Genomic DNA, 20,683 nt, shown 5'->3' on the forward strand with positions numbered 1-20,683 from the left:
TTTTATCTGTAGAAATGTTACCTGGTAACACAGCTAATTTTCCACCTTTATCAGATTTCCACGTCAACGGAGATGGAGAGTTATCCCATGGTCTTTTATCCATAAAGCAGAAAAAGTTTCATTAACTCTGCTCACAATAGCATTTTCCTAAGAGATAAATAATCCGTTTTCTTTTTAATGGTGACATCTACTCCAGGGGAGGTCTTGGGTTGTGAACTACCAAGAGGATACCTACTAGAAATGTATCACTGAGTTTCCCCACCGTAACATTCCATCCTCTGTATTTTGACACTTTCTCAACTGAATTCCTGGGTCCTCTTCTTCCTGTTCTGATCTGGACTCTTTAGGTGTGTGACTCAGCTGCCATCAGTTTTCTTCACCAGTTTCCTGTTTTAGAAGTTCTACATCTGAATCTCATGTATTTATTTTTCTAATTTTACTGGTATATATCCTCCAGTATAAGAAGAAAATATTCTAATTCTTGCATCTATGAAAATATCTTTATTCTACTCTGGCAATTGATCAATATTTTGACCTGGCATACAGAATTCTAAGTTAAAAATCTAGAATTTACGAAGTATTTCTGGTTTGTTCTCCTGCATCCAGTATTACTTTTGAATGCCATCCTGCTCCTCATTCATTTTGTATATATTTGCATATATTCTTTTGTTCCCGTATTTTTTCTTTCTGGAACTTTTAAGTTTTCCTCTTTGTCCTTGGCCTTACATGGGTCTTTTTCATTTGTTTTCCTGGAAACTATTGGCTTGATGACCAGGAGACTTATTTCTTTGCTCCATTTTCTTTTTGGACCTCCTGTTAGTCACATTTTGAACTCCCAGGTTGATATATTATTTTGGCATCCCTCTTTCATGTTGAGGGTTTCCTTGAGAGATTGGTTCTTACGGGCTGTCTGATCGTAGTACAAGTGAGACAATGGAAAAGGTGATTAACAGGCACTCACTGATTGAGAAGATTCCTTGTGGTATAACTGATTTATTTTCTCCAGTGCCATTCATTATCTCCAGAAATTAACCAATGTACTACTCTTTGTAGCAGTGTAAAGTGTGGGGGAATGGTGCGTCTCATGGTAGGGCAGAGGGACAGGTGTCCAACCATTTCATATGCAGACATCTACTTTGCCCTCTTAATGTCAGTCCTGGGCTTCATCCCTCCTCTCTTCTGAGCCTGACTTTGCCTTGAGTCTTTGACCTCTTCTATTTAACTTTCCAAGAGAATAACCTCTGTCTCCTCCCTGGGAGTGTCTTTTCAAGGGGTGTTTGGTTTTTCTGTAAGTAGACATTTGACTGTACCATTTTTGGTCCAATGATTCATTTCCACTGAGTATAGAACCTCCAAACTTGAGACTCAGGCATTCTGAGTAACTGGTATCTGCTATTCTGGTTGTGGCTTCCTCTCCTTTGTTTTCTACCTTCCAAAACTTGTTGAAATCTCTCAAACTCTAGCTTCCTTTCTACCACTGTGGATCTATGCCACTGTCAGTTCTTTAATATTAGTGGAGTTTCTGGAGAGAAGCAAGAAAAAACACATGTGCTTAGGCCACCAGATCTATCTGAAGACTTGGTTGTTTTATTATTAATAAGTTTATCAAGGCGAGTCTGAAGCTACTTAATGTTTTTGTAGAGCAAACCCTGATTAATTGCCTTGGATTGGAATAATTACTCATCATCATTTGGTGCAATTTCTTGCAAAATCTTGGTTCGGGATATTCTATTTTGCTAATAACATCCTTTCATTCTAATAATTTACTTGAGAGAGATGAGATTAGATGACTGCTTCTCTGATGAAGGTTTTATCCCCAAATTCTGGAAGCAATCATGTTAAAAACAAACAGCAACAACCACAGTATTTCTTTTGACCCTATTTCCTCTTCAGCTACCATGTATTTCTTTACCTCGAATACCTCCCAACAGTAAAGCTCCTTGAAAAAGGTACCTGTTGTGGCTGTTGCTTGTTCTTCTCCTTCTTTTTTCTCTTGGGCCTGGCTACTCTGCTAGAACTGCTCTTGTCAAATTCCGCAACATGCTCCCTGGACCTAAAGCAAAAGGTCAATTCTCAGTCCTCATCAAACTTGACTCATCAACTGCATTTGTTGTAGTTGATATCCTTCCTCTTTGAAATACCACTTTCTAAATTGGCTTCCTGGACACCACGTTCTTGGTTTTCTTCCTATTTCGTGTGTTAGTCTCCTTTGCCTGTTCTGTCTTTCCTCTGCAACCTTTTAATATTGGAGTATCTTAGGACTCAGTCTTGGGATTTTTGCCCTCTCTATCTAATTTTAATTTCCTAGTGAATCATTCAATCTTATAGCTTTAAATAACAGCTCTATGTTGAAGACTCTCAAATTTATGTCCAGTCCCAGACCTTTGCTCCTAAGATTTATGGTACAAGAGTTCCAGATTTGCATATCCAACTTCCTACTTGGCATCTCCACTTGGATGTCTAATTATTCTTTCAAACTCTGAAATCCCAAACTGAGCTCCTGTTCTCCTCGAAGTCTGCTCCACCCACAGCCTTCCTGATCTCCATAATTGTAAATCTATATGACTATTTCTCCCAACTCCAGAGCTGCCAGCCTGGTCTGAACCACTGTCATAGTTTTCCTGGATTATGGCATTCTCAACAAGTAGTCATAAAACTCTGTATAACGTACAAGTCAGAGTACATTACTCCTCTGCTCAAAATCCTGCAGATGCTACATGTTTAACTCAAAAACCAATGTGTCCTCAAAATGGCTTACAAGACCCTGAAAATCTGACCCTTGTCCTCTCCCCACTCCCTGCCACGCTCTCAGGTCACATCTAGTGCAGCTCCCCCCTCACTCTCTCCACTCCTGCCATGCTGGCCTTCTTGCTATTGCTTGGATGTGCCAGCATGCTTCTGCCTTCAGATTCTTGCTATGACTGTACCTCTGCCTGGAACATGCTTCCGCCAGATATCTGTATAACTCACTCCCATTCCTTCTCACGGTCTTTGCCGTCTTCTAACCTACTCCACCATTTACTTGTTTATTATGTATGTTGTGAACTGTCTGTCTTTCCTCCCTAGAAGGTTGGTTCCACCAGGACAGGGATCTTTGTCTGTTTTGTTCTCCGAGCCAACTTAAGCGACTAAATCAGTGTTTGGCACACAGTGAGACTCAAAAATATTTTTGTGAATAGTGAATAATTAGTATTTCCTCTGTCCCAGACACTGTGCTAAGTGTTTACTATGAATCAACTCATTTAACCTCACGTTAGGAATTAGTGAATGGAGACAAAACGATAATAAGGATTCTGGCCAAGGTTCCAATCAGGAAGTGGCAGAGCTGGGATTGGACCCTCAGCCGTCTGCTTCTGGAGCTGAGGCCCTTAATTGCTGCATTATTTTGTGGTATTTTTACTGTATGTGAGAAGTATCATATACTAACTCAGGGCAAGGGAAGTTTCCAATACACTCTCCGTTCTCTGCCCTTCCTCCAGGAAAACGCGTGGTTTTACCTTAAACCTTAGTGAAAATTCACCTCAGGTTAAGTCTAATTCTATATGTAGGATCAAACAATTTTTGTCCCTTGGTTAATTGATTTTCTACCTCAAGAAGTAGTTAAGAAAGTTTATCTTTGTGGAGCAGAGGCCTTTCTGATCCCCTTCAGCAGCTCCCCTCTTCTGTATAGAAAGCAAAACTATGACTCTCTCCAAGAATTATAACAACTCGATTACCTCTTTGATCTCTTCAAAATGGGTGACTGAAAGAAAGTTAAATCTAAATGATAGCATCTCCTAAAAGTACACTATTTAATGGAAGGGAAGAGAATTGCTCTCCTATAGTCTAATTATTCTCTTAAAATATAAAATATTTTTATTGGTTCTGAATGATAGAGGCAAAATTTGAAAAGTCAGGAATTTCTTGTATTTGGTCTCATTCTAAGAATTTTACTTTTTTGAAACCTCAAGACAAATAAAAATTTTAAAATGTAAAGTACTTTAAAGGTGATTATTCAAAGAACCCAACAAAATATTTAAAATAGTAAACTCTGCTTGTGTGTTATTTTTTACTCCTAGATAACTCTAAAGCCCTGATTATATTTTTGGTGTTTCTGATTGTTGTGACATCAATAGCCTTGCTGGTTGTTCTCTATAAAATCTATGATCTGCATAAGAAAAGGTCCAGGTAAGAGCTGACTTCAAAATGAAAAACAATAATAATAGTAATAACAATGAAAGCACCTGTTTATGAGGCAAGTTTGGAAGCAGTTAAGTGAAAAATGAAAAGACAGCATGAAGTTCAGGTCACCACTGAAATTTTGATCAAAGGCTTTTAGTATGGGCTGATTGGTTTACATTAAATTTAGTATTTTCTACATTCACTAATAATGTTGTGGATTTCTTTTAATAATAGCCAATGAAAAGAACGTGTGTCTATTCTTTTAGTACAAAGTGGTCAGAAAGATCTAGGAATGACAGAGGCGAAAGAAGGGAGGGAAATACCTGGGGAAGAGTTTGTATCCTTTGGCCAAGAACAATGAAGTTTATGACAAAGAAGAGTTTGAAAATACTTTAGTCACTGCTCTGAGTTTAGCAGACCACCCTTGGTTGGTTCTCATTAAACATAAATTGAATGCCAATGGAATTCTCCGTTTCTTAAGAATACAGAAACTTACATTTCTTATTTTCACAGCAATTTAGATGAACAACAGGAACTTGTTGAAAGGGGTAAGTATCTTAATTTTTTTTTTTACTGGCAAATATCCCTCCCCACACCAACATTTGAATCCTTTCATTTAAAATGAGAATTCAACATATTTTATCCAATCTGGACTTCCTCTGTGGATAGAGTGATGAAACTTGAATTAATTTATTTATTTACTCAATGAGCAGGTATCTATGAATTTCCCATTGTATGCCAAATATTGCGCCAACACTGCAAATATGGCAGTGACAGGTCCAAGACTCTGCTCATAAAGGGTTTAGAATGTAATGGAGGAAGAAAGAAATATTGACAAATACGACAGTAATTGAATAAATGCCATAGTCGTTGAATGTGTATGAGTCTATAGAAAGATAGAAGATAGAAAACTGAAGGAATTTAGCTCTCCTAAGATTGTGGGAAAACGTTGGACCAACAAATGAGGGAATGATGGAGGGAAGAGCAGATTGAACAGCAGAGAAAAGCAGGTGGGAAGTGTGCTCAAGTCCCTGCAAGGGTGGAGTGCTGGGTGTTCCCACTAAAGGCACATTCACGGACATGACAAAACATTGCAATTTGACTTAGGAGAGGAAAACAAATTCTACTTTCTCTTTTTTTTATTTTCAACTTTTACATTATTTCTTTAATTTCCTTTTTTCAAATGTGATACTTGATCCAGTAAAAAGGGATGGAGTTAAAGAAATTGAAACTATGTTTACAATAGAGAAAATGATTTGTTTTCTCATACTCAAGACAGGAAGAATTTCAGAACCCCACCATCTTGCATTAAATTGTCTTTGAAGGGTTTCCCTCTGAGAAGACGAGGACCAAATCCATCAGCAGAAGCTAGGGTTGATTCTTTGGAGCTCCTCAGTAGTCTTTATTTTCCTTTGCAGAATTGATCACTGCCTGGCATCGTGTGCGATAGTTCATTTATTTGTTAACTCTCCTCCCCTAACTAGGATGTGAGCTAGGGAGGTTTTCCTTTCTCACTCACTGCTTTATGCCCTGGAATCTGTGCTGTAAACATAGAAAATGAGGAAGGACATTCTAGGTAGAGAGAGCGGTATGTGTGGAGACGTAGGGGCATGGAATTGTGTGACGCACTGGGAGAATATTCACACACCAGGTGTAAAGAGAGAAGATGGAAATAGTATGGTTACAATAGGTCTGGTGAGATTACGAAACAGCTCATATATCACATTAAGCAGTTAAACTTTAGCCTTTAGGCAATGGAGCACTACCAATAGTGTTGGATTTTTTTTTAAACAAGTAGAGTTGCCTGCTCATATTTGTATCTCAGAAGATTAATTTGTGGCAGTTTAAAAGATGAATCAGATGGAGAAATAAAAACTTTCCCAGATAAACAAAAATTAAGGGAGTTCATTGCCACAAAACCTCCTCTTCAGGAAATCCTCAGGAAAACCCTCATTCCTGAAAAATCCAAAAAAGGAAAGGGGCTACAAAACCAAGAGCAGAGGAGATAAGTAGAAGGACAACAACAGAGAGTAGCAGCTCTACATCAGAACAGATTAAACCATGGGACGAGAAACAAAGGAAACTGAAGAAAACCGGAAAACAAGACACAAAATGGTAGTGGTAGGCCCCCACGCCTCAATAATCACTCTAAATGTAAACGGATTGAACTCCCCAATCAAAAGACACAGAGTGGCAGGATGGATCAAAGAACAAGATCCAACAATATGCTGCCTCCAGGAAACACACCTCAGCCCCAAAGACAAACACAGACTCAGAGTGAAGGGATGGAGAACAATACTCCAAGCTAATAATGAACAAAAGAAAGCAGGTGTCGCTATACTAATATCAGACAAGGTAGATTTCAAAGCAAAACAGATAAAGAAAGACAAAGAGGGACAGTATATAATGATAAAAGGGACTCTCCACCAAGAAGACATAACACTTATAAATATATACGCACCCAACACAGGAGCACCAAAATTTGTAAAGCAACTCTTAATAGAACTAAAAGAAGACATCAACAACAATACAATAATAGTAGGGGACCTCAACACACCATTAACACCAATGGACAGAACATCCAGACAGAAAATCAACAAGGAAATAATAGAATTAAATGAAAAATTAGACCAGATGGACTTAATAGATATATATAGAACACTTCATCCAAAAACAGCAGGTTACACATTCTTCTCAAGTGCACATGGAACATTCTCAAGGATTGACCATATTTTGGGAACCAAAGCAAACATCAATAAATACAAGAGAGTTGAAATAATATCAAGCATCTTTTCTGATCATAACGCTATTAAACTAGAAATCAACTACAAGAAAAAAACAGAGAAAGGTGCAAAAATGTGGAGACTAAACAACACGCTTCTCAACAAACAATGGATCATTGAAGAAATTAAAGAAGAAATCAAATATTATCTGGAGACAAATGAAAATGAGAACACGACATACCAAATCATTTGGGATGCAGCAAAAGCAGTCCTAAGAGGGAAATTCATCGCAATACAGGCTCACCTCACTAAACAAGAAAAAGCTCACGTAAGCAACCTCAAACGACACCTAACAGAACTAGAAAAAGAAGAACAAACAAGGCCCAGAGTCAGTAGAAGGAGGGAAATAATAAAAATAAGAGCAGAAATAAACGATATTGAAACAAAAAAGACAATAGAAAGGATCAATGAAACAAAGAGTTGGTTCTTCGAAAGAATTAACAAAATTGACAAACCCCTAGCCAGACTCACCAAGAAAAGAAGAGAGAAATCACAAATTAATAAAATCAGGAATGACAGAGGAGAAATCACAACAGATACCAATGAAATACAAGAGATCATAAGAGAATACTATGAAAAACTATATGCCAACAAATTGAACAACCTGGAAGAAATGGACAAATTCCTAGACTCCTACAATCTCCCCAAACTGAATCAGGAAGAAATGGAGAATCTGAATAGACCAATCACAAGTAAGGAAATAGAAACGGCAATCAAAAACCTCCCCAAAAACAAGAGTCCAGGACCAGACGGCTTCTCTGGAGAATTCTACCAAACATTCAAAGAAGACTTAATACCTATTCTCCTCAAACTGTTCCAGAAAATTGAGAAAGATGGAGAACTCCCTAACACATTCTATGAAGCCAACATCACTCTGATCCCCAAACCTGACAAGGACAACACAAAGAAGGAGAACTACAGGCCGATATCACTGATGAACATAGACGCAAAAATCCTCAACAAAATTTTGGCAAACCGATTACAGCAATACATCAAAAAGATTATACACCATGATCAAGTGGGATTTATACCAGGGACACAGGGATGGTTCAACATCCGCAAGTCAATCAACGTGATACACTACATTAACAAAATGAAAACCAAAAACCACATGATCATCTCAATAGATGCAGAGAAAGCATTCGACAAGATCCAACACCCATTTATGATAAAAACCCTCAGTAAAATGGGTATAGAAGGAAAGTACCTCAACATAATAAAGGCCATATATGATAGACCCACAGCCAACATCATACTCAATGGACAAAAGCTGAAAGCCATCCCTCTGAGGACAGGAACAAGACAAGGGTGCCCACTTTCACCACTCCTATTCAACATAGTTCTGGAGGTGCTGGCCAGAGCAATTCGGCAGGAAAAAGAAATAAAAGGAATCCAAATAGGTAACGAAGAAGTAAAACTCTCGTTGTTTGCAGACGACATGATCTTATACATAGAAAACCCCAAAGAATCCACAGAAAAACTATTAGAAATAATCAACAACTACAGCAAAGTAGCAGGGTATAAAATTAACGTGCATAAATCAGTAGCATTTCTATACACTAACAATAAACTAACAGAAAAAGAACTCAAGAACTCTATCCCATTCACAATCGCAACGAAAAGAATAAAATACCTTGGGATAAACTTAACCAAGGAAGTGAAGGATCTATACAATGAAAACTACAAGACTTTCTTGAAAGAAATAGGCGATGACATAAAGAGATGGAAAGACATCCCTTGCACATGGATTGGAAGAATAAACGTAGTTAAAATGTCCATACTACCTAAAGCAATATACAGATTCAATGCTATCCCAATCAGAATCCCAAGAACATTCTTCACAGAAATTGAACAAACAATCCTAAAATTCATATGGGGCAACAAAAGACCGCGAATTGCTAAAGCAATCCTGAGCAAGAAAAACAAAGCCGGCGGAATCACAATCCCCGATTTCAAAACATACTACAAAGCTACAGTGATCAAAACAGCATGGTACTGGTACAAAAACAGGTCCACAGATCAATGGAACAGAATTGAAAGCCCAGAGATAAAACCACACATCTATGGACAGCTAATCTTCGACAAAGGAGCAGAGGGCCTACAATGGAGAAAAGAAAGTCTCTTCAACAAATGGTGCTGGGAAAACTGGACAGCCACATGCAAAAGATTGAAAATTGACCATTCTTTTTCACCACACACCAAAATAAACTCAAAATGGATCAAAGACCTAAAGATTAGGCCTGAGACAATAAGTCTTTTGGAAGAGAATATAGGCAGTACACTCTTTGACATCAGTTTCAAAAGAATCTTTTCGGACACTGTAACTCCTCAGTTGAGGGAAACAATAGAAAGAATAAACAAATGGGACTTCATCAGACTAAAGAGCTTCTTCAAGGCAAGGGAAAACAGGATTGAAACAAAAATACAGCTCACTAATTGGGAAAAAATATTTACAAGCCACTTATCCGACAAAGGGTTAATCTCCATAATATACAAAGAACTCACACTGCTTAACAACAAAAAAACAAACAACCCGATCAAAAAATGGACAGAGGACATGAACAGACACTTCTCAAAAGAAGATATGAATATGGCCAATAGACACATGAAAAGATGTTCATCATCGCTAATCATCAGGGAAATGCAAATCAAAACTACACTAAGATATCACCTTACCCCCGTTAGATTGGCAAAAACATCCAAAACCAAGAACGACAAATGTTGGAGAGGTTGTGGAGAAAGAGGAACCCTCATACACTGTTGGTGGGAATGCAAACTGGTACAGCCACTATGGAAAACAGTATGGAGATTTCTCAAAAAGTTAAAAATAGAAATACCCTATGACCCAGCCATCCCATTACTGGGTATCTATCCTAAGAACCTGATATCAGATATCTCAAGAGTCCGTTGCACCCCTATGTTCATTGCAGCATTATTTACAATAGCCAAGACGTGGAACCAGCCTACATGCCCAGAAACTAATGATTGGATAAAGAAGATGTGGTATATATACACAATGGAATACTACTCAGCCATAAAAAAAGACGAAATTGGCCCATTCACAACAATGTGGATGGACCTCGAGGGTATTATGTTAAGCGAAATAAGTCAGTCAGAGAAAGACGAACTCTATATGACTCCACTCATAGGTGGAAATTAGTATATTGAGAAGGAGATCGGATTGGTGGTTACCAGGGAAAAGGGGGGGTGGGGGGAGGGTACGGAGGGGGAAGTGGTGTACCCACAACATGACTAACAAAAATGTACAACTGAAATCTCACAAGGTTGTAATCTATCATAACATTAATAAAAAAAAAAAAAAAAAAATTGGAAAAAAAAAAAAAAAAAAGATGAATCAGTATGGGAAAAGACTAGAGACAGGGAGAGGAGTTAGGAAGATGTAGTTACATGTATGAGGAGGACTGCCTAAAAAAGTGACCACTGGCAGGAGTGATCAAAAGGACCTGATAACCTATTGGCCATAGGGAGAGGGAGATATCCTGTATGACTTGGAATTTTTGACCTTAAATTACTTTGAGAATGGTGATCACATTACTGAGATTTGAAATGCTAGAATAAAGGAAAAATGATTTTCATTCTGAACCTCTTGACTTTGAGGGATCTGTGAGTTAACTAGGTGGAAAATCTGAGAGTAGGTTAGAAAGATCAATGTAAAGTCCAGAAGAAGGCCAGAGCACAGGATTTAGAAGTCATAGGTTTATCAGTGTATCTTCATATGTGAGTGAGATTTTCCAGGTGCAATGTGTGGAGGAGAGAAGCTAAAGTTTGAACCGAGATATAAATTAAATAAAACTTATATGAACACTTGGAAGACAGACATAACACTAGTCCTGAATCTTTACTATGTTTAAAGATGATGAAAAGCAACTGATGAATGTGGAGCCAATCCATGCAGATATTTTGTTGGACACTTACAAGAGAAAGATTGCTGATGAAGGAAGGCTTTTTCTGGCTGAATTTCAGGTGTGTATTCTTCTTGATAGATAAAGAGAAATTTTTCTCAATTATCAAGATAATTCTGTTTTAAATGTGCTGTATAACCATTTGCCTTTCTAATTTTATCCCACGTAACACTGCAACGTAGTCAAAGCAGACGTTTTTAGCAGATATTTACAGATCAGAAGAGAGACTCATAGTCTTGGAACTAGTAAAGATTTCAAAATAATGTCTCATTATATTATTACCAGTTATGAAGTTGTGTCCTAAAACATATTTGGCTGATTTTGTACTTGTATTCTAGGTAATGATTCAATTATGTGTTTTTAAATGAATTTTAAAGTGGCAGAGCAATTAATTCTCAATTTGCTCTTACTTATGGGATTTATTCTCAAAGTAGTCCATCATTCATTTCTTTTTAAAAAGTGTTTTTTGCATAATTTCTAATAATGTTAATTTCAATTACCATAGGCAACTTGTTCATCAGTGTAAAAGGAATATATTAGAGGATGTCTCATTTGCCCAAAATGATAAGTGTTAAGGGATAAATTATTTTTCTTGAATCTCTTGTGACCCAAAGGATCTTTGTGTCTTTCAGAGTATTCCACGGGTGTTCAGCAAGTTTTCCATCAAAGATGCTCGAAAATCCTTCAACCAAAATAAAAACCGTTATGTTGACATCCTTCCTTGTAAGTACTCATTAAGAATTGGATTTGCATATATCTAAGTCACTTGATTATTCATTATTTCACTTATTTGTATTTCTTTTCTTTGAACAGATGATTATAACCGTGTTGAACTCTCTGACATAAATGGAGATGCAGGGTCAAATTATATCAATGCCAGCTACATTGATGTGAGTAAAAATGTGTAACTGCCAGATTACTTTATATCTTCATCATTTTGTTACTGATCATTTTCATTTCTCTTGTATCTATGCATTCCATTCAGCTCTCCTTTGTCATGGCAAAATTTTAGAAATGTTATTAAAATGCTTTGCAATAAGCCCATAATATCACTGATATAAACAACAAAATCACCAATATTTGCCAGAAGAGTTGTTATTTGCCTATTGATAGTAGGTGTAATATAGGACTTTTCTCTACAAACAAAATGATACTAAGAATTAAAATACTCTATGTCTATAATGTGCTGGATATTAGACTAAAGGATCCATGTGTGTCTTTCTCCTAAGAGCCCACATTTCCCCCAACCATGTGCACCATGCTCGCTGTAGAGGTGAGGTCTGGGAGACTCTGGTTAACTAGTTGCTTTGCCCTTGTTCAGTTAGTAAAGGTTTGAGTTGGGATTCAAATCCAGACCTGTCTGACTCCAAATTGTTGTGTTTCAACTACACAACATTGCATTTCAGCCAAGATGATCTTCCTTGGCCCAGATCATCCGTACATTGTATTTATCCAAAACAAAATATTGGTACATGGTTACTTTATCCAAAATATCTTAAAATTTAATTTATTATATAATTGTTAAATAAATAATGCATCATGAATTAGAAAAATTTTTAAGTACTCTAAAAATATATATGAACTGAAAACAAATCTTCCTCATGCCCAACCCACAATTTGCCCAGTACCCCCACCCACCAGAAAAGGTAATCTCTATGTTGTTTCTTCTTTATCCAGCCAGAGTTTCTTTATACATAAAAAACACCAACACTTATTATCCTCTCCTTTACCCCAAAATTTTAACATAATATTCACACTGTTCTGTACCATGCTTTTTTCACCTATAATATGTATCTTGGATATATATAATATCATTATAAAGAGCAGGGGTTGGCAAACTTTTTCTGTAAGGGGTCAGATAGTAAATATTTTGGGCGTATAATCTCTCTTTCAACTACTCAGCTCTGCAGCTGAGTGGCCACGCTTCCATAGACAATATGTAATGTGGCCATGTTTCAGAAAAACTTTCTTTACAAAATCAGGCCATGCTAAGTTTGGCCCACTGGCTGTGGTTTGTTGACCCCAGACATTGAGAATTTCTACATCTTTCTTATACTTTTAAAGTAATTCATGGTGTAACAGCATTGTGATTTGTTCCATCAGTTCCTATATTAATGAACATTAAATGTGGTTTCTAATTTTCCACCACTACAAACAATGGTTTAATAAATAATCTTGACTCATACTATTTCACAATGGGTTTCAGTATATTCACAGGATAAATTCCTAAAAGACGAAGTGCTAAGGCTAAAAGAACATGCATTTATAATTTTAAAAGAGGTTTCCAAATAGTCCTACCCTGGGCTCGTACCAATTTACATTCCACCAGCAACGTATGAGAGTACTTATTTCCACACAGCCTGCCAAAAAAGTGACTATTGACATTTTTTTTTTGGTGATCAAATAGTTGAAAAAGTAAATGTCCTGCTACCATATGTGCTGGTTTATAAGGTAGTTCCCAATGTTTTCTCAAATGAAAAGCAATTGAAATTGAGAATTTTTGTTTATTTGTTTGTTTTGCTCTACTTAAGTATATAAACTTTGAGCGGAGCAGGTGAAGTGATCAAATGATAATAATTTATTTATTACTTTGCACTGTGTATTAGTTTCCTAGGGCCGACATAATGAAGTACTGCAAATTAGATGGCTTAAAACAACATTTATTCTTTCACAGCTCTCGAGGCTAAAAGGCTGGAGTCAAGGGGTCGGCAGAGCCATGCTCCATCTGACGGCCGTGGGGAAAATTCTCCCCCGCCTCCTTCTAGCCTCTGGTGGCTCCTGGCAATCCTTAGCGTTCCTTGGCTTGTAGCTCTGTCACTCCAAGCTGTGCCTCCATCATCACATGGCCTTCTTCCCTGAGCGTCTCTATGTCACTGTGTCTCCTTTCTCTTACAAGGACACTAGTCATTGGATTTACGGCCAATCCTCATTCAGTATGACCTCATCTTAACAAATTACATCCACGAAGACCTTATTTCTAAATCAGGTCACATTCTGAGGTTCCAGGTGGACATGAGTTTTTGAGGAACACTATTCACTACATGTAGTTTAGGTAAAGTTATAGAATAATTTAGACATATTTTTTACTTATATAGAAAATAGCTGTGTCCCAATCATTAATTAAGTTCCTTTCTGGGACAGTTAGTGATTTTCCAGAGCAAACTTCTTGGCATTCTTGATTATGATGACTATTATGACAATAATAATACAATTTATTATATATTTGCTATTTATCAGTCACCATTTTAAGTGCCTTACATATGCTAATTCAATTAAATCTCACCACAACTCTGGGAGGTGTTCCCCACTTAGCTAGTAGAAGCAGAGCTGGAATTTTTTTCTCAAGTGTTCTCTCCCTAGAGACAGCACTCTAACATATAGAGTGCCCTGCCTCGCATCAACTGTGTTTGATCCAGAATACATTGTGTATTCTTGCTTAATGTTGTCCCTGGAAATTCTATCCCAAGCAAAAACTACCTCCTCCCCTGATATGTGTTCATGTTATCTACAATGCAATGTGTTCTGTCTCTATTCCTTTTTCTTTTTACTTTTTTTTTTTGAGGAAGATTAACCCTGAGCTAACATCTGCTGCCAATCCTCCTCTTTTTGCTGAGGAAGACTGGCCCTGAGCTAACATCCATGCCCATCTTCCTCTACTTTATATGTGGGATGCCTACCACAGCGTGGCTTGCCAAGCGGTGCCATGTCTGCACCCGGGATCCGAACCAGCGAACCCCAGGTGGCCGAAATGGAACGAGCACACTTAACAGCTGGGCCACCAGGCCAGCCCCTCTATTCCTTTTTCATATGATCCTTAAAAGGCTAGTTTACAATGACAACCAACACTTACAAATGTGAGGTCATAGGCCAAAAATAATTGCTAGTGCTGTGTCATAATTTTGACCTCCATTTTAACTGATTGTGCAGGTGACCTCTGTAGGCCTTCACAATTAGCAGTGATCAAGTTTATTGGGTTTTTTTTATTTTTGGTGAGGAAGATTCACCCTGAGCTAACATCTGTTGCCAACCCTCCTCACTTTTTTTTTTTTTGCTTGAAGATTAGCTGTGAGCTAACACCTGTGCCAATCTTCCTCTATTTTGTGTGTGGGATGCATCCACAGTGTGTCTCATGAGTGGAGTAGGTCCGAACCCAGATTTGAACCCTCAAAGCAGAGCATGTGGCAATTTAACCACTTGGCCATGGGGCTGGCCCCTGATCAAGTTTATTTTAGTGTACAGTGTCTTTTCCAAATAATAATTTGTTCTTCAAAGTAAAGTAATTGAGAGCAGATTTTATAAGGATTTAAACAGTCTCTGGAAAAAAAAATATGTATTTTCTATTCAAATATATATGATAATTGTGCTATCAAGTTATATTTACATTTTTCCAGTAGAGCTGGGAGCTCCTGGAAAGCAGGTGTCTTCAGCTTTTAGATAGGTATGTGCCATATTGTAGCCATTCAGCAAACTCCTGTTGAACGAATGGATGTATGAATAACACTATGTCATGAGCGAAGTCTCAAGAGTTACTGAAATTAATCATGAATTCTTGTGGCCCATGAGACTGAATGTCATCTAATGGCAAAGATTAGCTCTCTGAAGGGCTTCTCTGATGGCTGAGGTGAATTTAAGGAATATGAGATAATTTTGGAAGCAATTAGCTCATCTCATATCTGCCTTTGTACTTCTTCTTTGCCTTGATAACAGGCGTGGAGAAGGCAGACATTGTAGATAATGAAGTGAAAGTTATTGTTTCTCTTACCTAGAATGGCAGAAAAAGAGTCTGGGGAATCATCAGCGTCTCTCAGCTCTGCTTACAAGGTGGAAGTGTGGGGTAATCTCAGAGTGATTTATTGAAAGAAATTGAGTAAAAATCCCCAAAATAACTATAGGGCTGGTAAGGAGGTTTAGATTGTGGTGGATGGTGCTGTAAGGGCTGGCAGGATATAAAATATAGGAATGCCTGGATTCCTCTTGTAAATCGTCACACCGTCCCAGATAAGGATGAAGTCTAGTTTTTTCATTTGTTTTGGATATATATCAAAGAGACATCAAAGTCATGAATATTGTGTGTAAATGCTAACTAACATGTTTGGCACAGTTAAATGCCTGATCATGAGTTAATAAAATCTCCCTTATGATTTGAAAACACCCAGGGAAATCCACAATCAAGAAATGGTGGGTCTAAAGCAACTTCCTTTAACTCACAATTTTACATATAAATGAATAGTGGAGTGCTCAGTAAATGATATGCCTTTTGTGTGTCTTTTGAACAGGGTTTCAAAGAACCCAGGAAATACATTGCTGCCCAAGGTAATTTACCTGAGTCCAATATTCTTTTTGAAAAATTGTTTCGTAACATTTTTAAGAAGATATTTCTTATCCGTTTGTATGTGTTGACTTCCTAGGTCCCAGAGATGAAACTGTTGATGATTTCTGGAGGATGATCTGGGAACAGAAAGCCACAGTCATTGTCATGGTCACTCGATGTGAAGAAGGAAATAGGGTGAGGACTCAGAAGATTGAGAAAGTGGAGGTTGGGGTTAGGAAAAGAGAATGTTGAACTGCATTTCGAAAGCCACAGAAATGTGCTTGGTGGCTAAAACAGACAGTTCTCCATTTTAATCAGTATATCACTTGATTTAAATTTTTCATATACATAGAAAAAGAAAGTTTGTACATATATAAATATATGTATGTATGAATAAATGTTTCATATGTTTTGCTATAAAACATAATAAGTGTTTTATATGTATCTGCTTAATTGCTGGACTTATGTTCGATTCCTATTTCTTTGTAGTGTTCTCATAAGCTCTGTACATTTCTATGTGCAGATTTCAGAAGTAGTTATGAATACTTGAAACAAAGCTGACCTTGAGCAGATAAGTGGTAATTCATGTAACGTGACTTTAGGAAGTTTGAAAGCCTGCCCATGCCCCAGCCTGAAATTAACCACACGCAACAGCGTCATTTCTGCTACCACCAAGCACATAAAAGTTGCATTTTAAGATGCAACTAAGCCTGGGAAGATCATCCTTCTGCTAGATAGTTAGGAAATCCTTTAGAACATATTACTGAGAGATGGAATGCATTTCAAGCGTCACAGCTTAAGATGTGTATGTGCTTAAAGGAGAACATACAAATGTTTTGAGAATTTCAGATGAATAAATTTTTCTTTTGTTCCTTTAAAAAAGTCTTTAATAAACAAATTTCTTTAAATGAATAAATGGAATCCTTAATGATATTTTTAAATGTAGAACAAGTGTGCAGAATACTGGCCATCAATGGAAGAGGGCAGCCGGGCTTTTGGAGATGTTGTCGTAAAGATCAATGAGCACAAAAGATGTCCAGATTATATCATTCAGAAGCTGAACATTACTAATGTGAGTTTGTTTTATTGCATAATTTTTATTTTCATACAGTTTGTCAAAGTACAGTTGTGAAATATTAAATGTGGCTAATTAAATTTCACCTGGGAAAAATTATTTTTGGTGACCTACAGGAGGAAGAGCTGGGTTAGAACAATAACACAAGACAAGAGGGTCAGGTCAAGTCACAAGTTTTTGTCCAGGTCACACCAAAAGTGTTTACAATGCTGTGATCCTTGAAGTATAAAGAAAAGGACTCATTAAATGTGTTGAACAAATGATTGAATTATTGAATGGATGATAAAATGGCCCCTATTCTCAATAAGTTTTATTATCTTTATGGAAAGAATATTTATACAAATGGCACAATTAGAGACTAGTGTAAGAAGTCTAAAGTTCTAACTATTCAGGAGAGAGAAAATGTTTAGTTCAGAAAAGAAAACTGTCAGTGTGGCCTTAAACAATAGTTAAAATGGAGGTCTTCACATTTATTACATGATTCTGTTTACATGACACGTCCAGAACAGGCAAATTTATAGAGACAGAAAGTTGATAAGTGATTGCTGGGGACTGAGGCGAGTGGAGCAAGAATAGGGATGACCGCTAATCAGTATGAGTTTTTTTAGGGGGTAATGAAAATGTCCTATTATTAGAGAGTGGTGATGATTTTACAATTCTCTTAGTATAATAAAAAAATTTACACTTTGAATGAATTTTATGGTATATGAAAAATGTCTTAATAAAACTGTTAGAAAATGGAGGTCTTTATATACAGAGTTGAAATTTTCTCTGAATTCCATTTATTGGGGGGGTTTGGGAATCTAAATCATGTTTCCATGTGATCCAGACACATTTTCTGCAAGAAAAAAACACCAATTGTGTATTTCTCCCAAGGCCTTCCAAAGTTCTCATGGCATCACTAGCCACTACGCCCATGGAGGGCTGTGGAACAATTCCACCAATGTTTCATGGCTAAATTCATGATGGATAAGCCACAAAGGCCCCAATCGATAGATATGGGTGACACGTAAAGGTCGAAGTTGATCTGGGTGCATTGAGTTGTCTTTCATTATTGTTCTTTATTAACTCGGTTATTTCCTACTGAAAAATTACAACCAACCAAGTTTTGTTGGTTCTTCTGTTGTCTAAACGTAGGTGGCTCTCCTTCAAACCTGGTCAGAAAATTAGGAATTATGCATCTTCTGGTGGTTTCCTTGGAGCTGGAAGAAACATGAACTGTAATCTGGGACTGACTTTCCTCAGCTCTCTCTCTACTGTCTGAGTTGACACTTCTAATATGAGAGGGCTTCAAAAATATAGCATTAATCAAATAATTATTTGATTAATTAATCAGTCTTTCTTCACGTGACAAATAGTCCTGTTTGCTGGCCTACCAAGAAGAAGTGTTTCAAAAAGCTGTGAGAATGGCTTTTACTTTATATCTTTTCACACCCACCCACCAACCCTCATTTTTTTTGTGTGTTTGGTTTTGGTTTCGGTTTTTCTGTTTGTCTGGTTTTGGCTTGGCAGCATGAAAGTTCCTAGCAGCTTCAGCTACACCTACCATATCTTACTTACTGGTGAGTTAGCGCATACTGGTTAGTGCATGTCAATCCTGCATGGCACCTCAAGGACTGGCTGTTAATTGGAAAGGAAAGTGTAATCATAGCTGAAAATCCGTGCATGAGGAGTGTTCTGTACTGGTCCTCCCTTCTACTTATTTATGTCAAGTCATTTGCTTTGAAAAAAACAGTCATCTCAAAGAAAATATTATCTCTTGACTAGAGAAAAGAAAAAGTAACTGGAAGAGAGGTGACTCATATCCAGTTCACCAGCTGGCCGGACCACGGGGTGCCTGAAGACCCTCACCTGCTCCTCAAGCTGCGAAGGAGAGTGAATGCGTTCAGCAACTTCTTCAGTGGCCCCATTGTGGTGCACTGCAGGTAAGGGAAGAGCCCCAAGAGCCAGCACCTATGCCTCGGGCTTCTGGGGACATCCTTCCCCTTGGCAATTGCCATTTTGGGAAACGGTCCATGAGAAGAAACTTATATTCTTTTCTCTGCTTCCCCCCTGTCGGCTGGCTTTCCATTCATTCCCTGCCCGATCATGCCTTCACTTTCTTGTTTGTCATGTCAGCGCTGGTGTCGGACGCACAGGCACCTACATCGGGATTGACGCCATGCTGGAAGGCCTGGAGGCCGAGAACAAAGTGGATGTTTACGGTTACGTCGTCAAGCTGAGGCGACAGAGATGCCTGATGGTGCAAGTGGAGGTAAGCTCTACCTTTCAGCCACTATTCTCATTTTTGCTTTCCGGTTTAAATCTTTTTCTGATGGGAGTTGTGATCTTAAAAGAAATCCCAGTTCTTCTCAGCTTCAAACAGGGGGTGAAAATAGTTCTCTTTTAATTTCCTGAAAACTAAAGCAAGCGGTAATCACCAACCATAGTCAGAAGCATTTTTCAAGAGCAGCTGAAAGTACTGTGGAAGGATGACTATAAAATGTATTTTTAAAAATATCGGATTGTGAAAAAAATAGAAACACAGAAAACCGGTTTGGCAATATCTCATAAAATTAAAATTAGGGAACAGAATATAGAGTGATTAAGAGCCTGGTTTTTGGAACTAGACTTCCAAGGTTCAAATCTTGCCTCTAATTGTTAATGCTGTGCACCCTTTTGCAAGTTTTTAATGTTTCGTACCTCAGTTAAGTCATCTGTAAAATGGAGATAATGATCGTATTTAACTTTCAGAGTTATGACGAAAAAGGCCATCCAAGTAAAGCATGTAAACCACTCCTTGGCACATGCATGTACTCAGTAATTGTAAGTGATGGTTATTATTGAAAATGTCTGCGCTCGATCCAGCAATTCCACATGTACGGAGAAACCCAAGAGAAGCATTTGCCAATGCACACAATCAGAAACATGTGCAAGATTGTTCGTTGCATTCAGCCTTGCTAGAATAGAAAAAAAGGTTGGAAACACCCTGAATACGTATCAACAGGGGAAATGAGCAAACAAAATGTGGACATGGGACGCTGTACAGCATGTGTGATACTGCAGGTGAAAGGAATAATCTAGGTTTGCATCTGTCGCTGCCGTTAGATGCCCAGATGAAAACAATGAGTGAATAAGGTCACCAAATGAAGCTTATAGGGTACGATTTATGTAATTTTTAAGAAAGCATACAAAAAGGTACAATGTTTACAGATACATAGATGTTAGTGTAGAAGTTTAAAAACAGATCGTGAACCAGAAAAAAAAGAAATTATTTTCTGTGGAAAAGTTAAATAGAGTGGAAGGATACAACGAAACTCAGAGGACTGGAGGGGGTGGTTAAAGAGGCTTGAACTTTATCAGAAACATGTCACTTATCTAAAATAAATTAAAATTTATTTAAAAACTCCATTCAAATGTGATAAAAGGTTAGGAATTGTTAAATCTGGGT

General features: G+C 37.6%; 1 protein-coding gene across 19 annotated transcripts in view; it reads left to right on the forward strand.

Annotated features, from left to right (window-relative positions):
• The window catches only part of PTPRC (protein tyrosine phosphatase receptor type C), a 117,343-nt gene that overhangs the window by 82,081 nt on the left and 14,579 nt on the right, over positions 1-20,683 (forward strand). For all 19 annotated transcript variants that reach the window (XM_070602441.1, XM_070602430.1, XM_070602433.1 and 16 more), the window contains 10 exons: positions 4,059-4,167; positions 4,675-4,709; positions 10,819-10,928; positions 11,500-11,590; positions 11,681-11,757; positions 16,144-16,180; positions 16,276-16,373; positions 17,125-17,250; positions 19,021-19,178; positions 19,372-19,507. In XM_070602441.1, coding sequence (XP_070458542.1) covers positions 4,059-4,167; positions 4,675-4,709; positions 10,819-10,928; positions 11,500-11,590; positions 11,681-11,757; positions 16,144-16,180; positions 16,276-16,373; positions 17,125-17,250; positions 19,021-19,178; positions 19,372-19,507 — 977 coding nt within the window. The remainder of the gene's footprint in view (positions 1-4,058; positions 4,168-4,674; positions 4,710-10,818; positions 10,929-11,499; positions 11,591-11,680; positions 11,758-16,143; positions 16,181-16,275; positions 16,374-17,124; positions 17,251-19,020; positions 19,179-19,371; positions 19,508-20,683) is intronic.

This window comes from Equus przewalskii, chromosome 31, assembly GCF_037783145.1.
Source record: "Equus przewalskii isolate Varuska chromosome 31, EquPr2, whole genome shotgun sequence".
NCBI classification, from domain to species: Eukaryota; Metazoa; Chordata; class Mammalia; order Perissodactyla; family Equidae; genus Equus; species Equus przewalskii.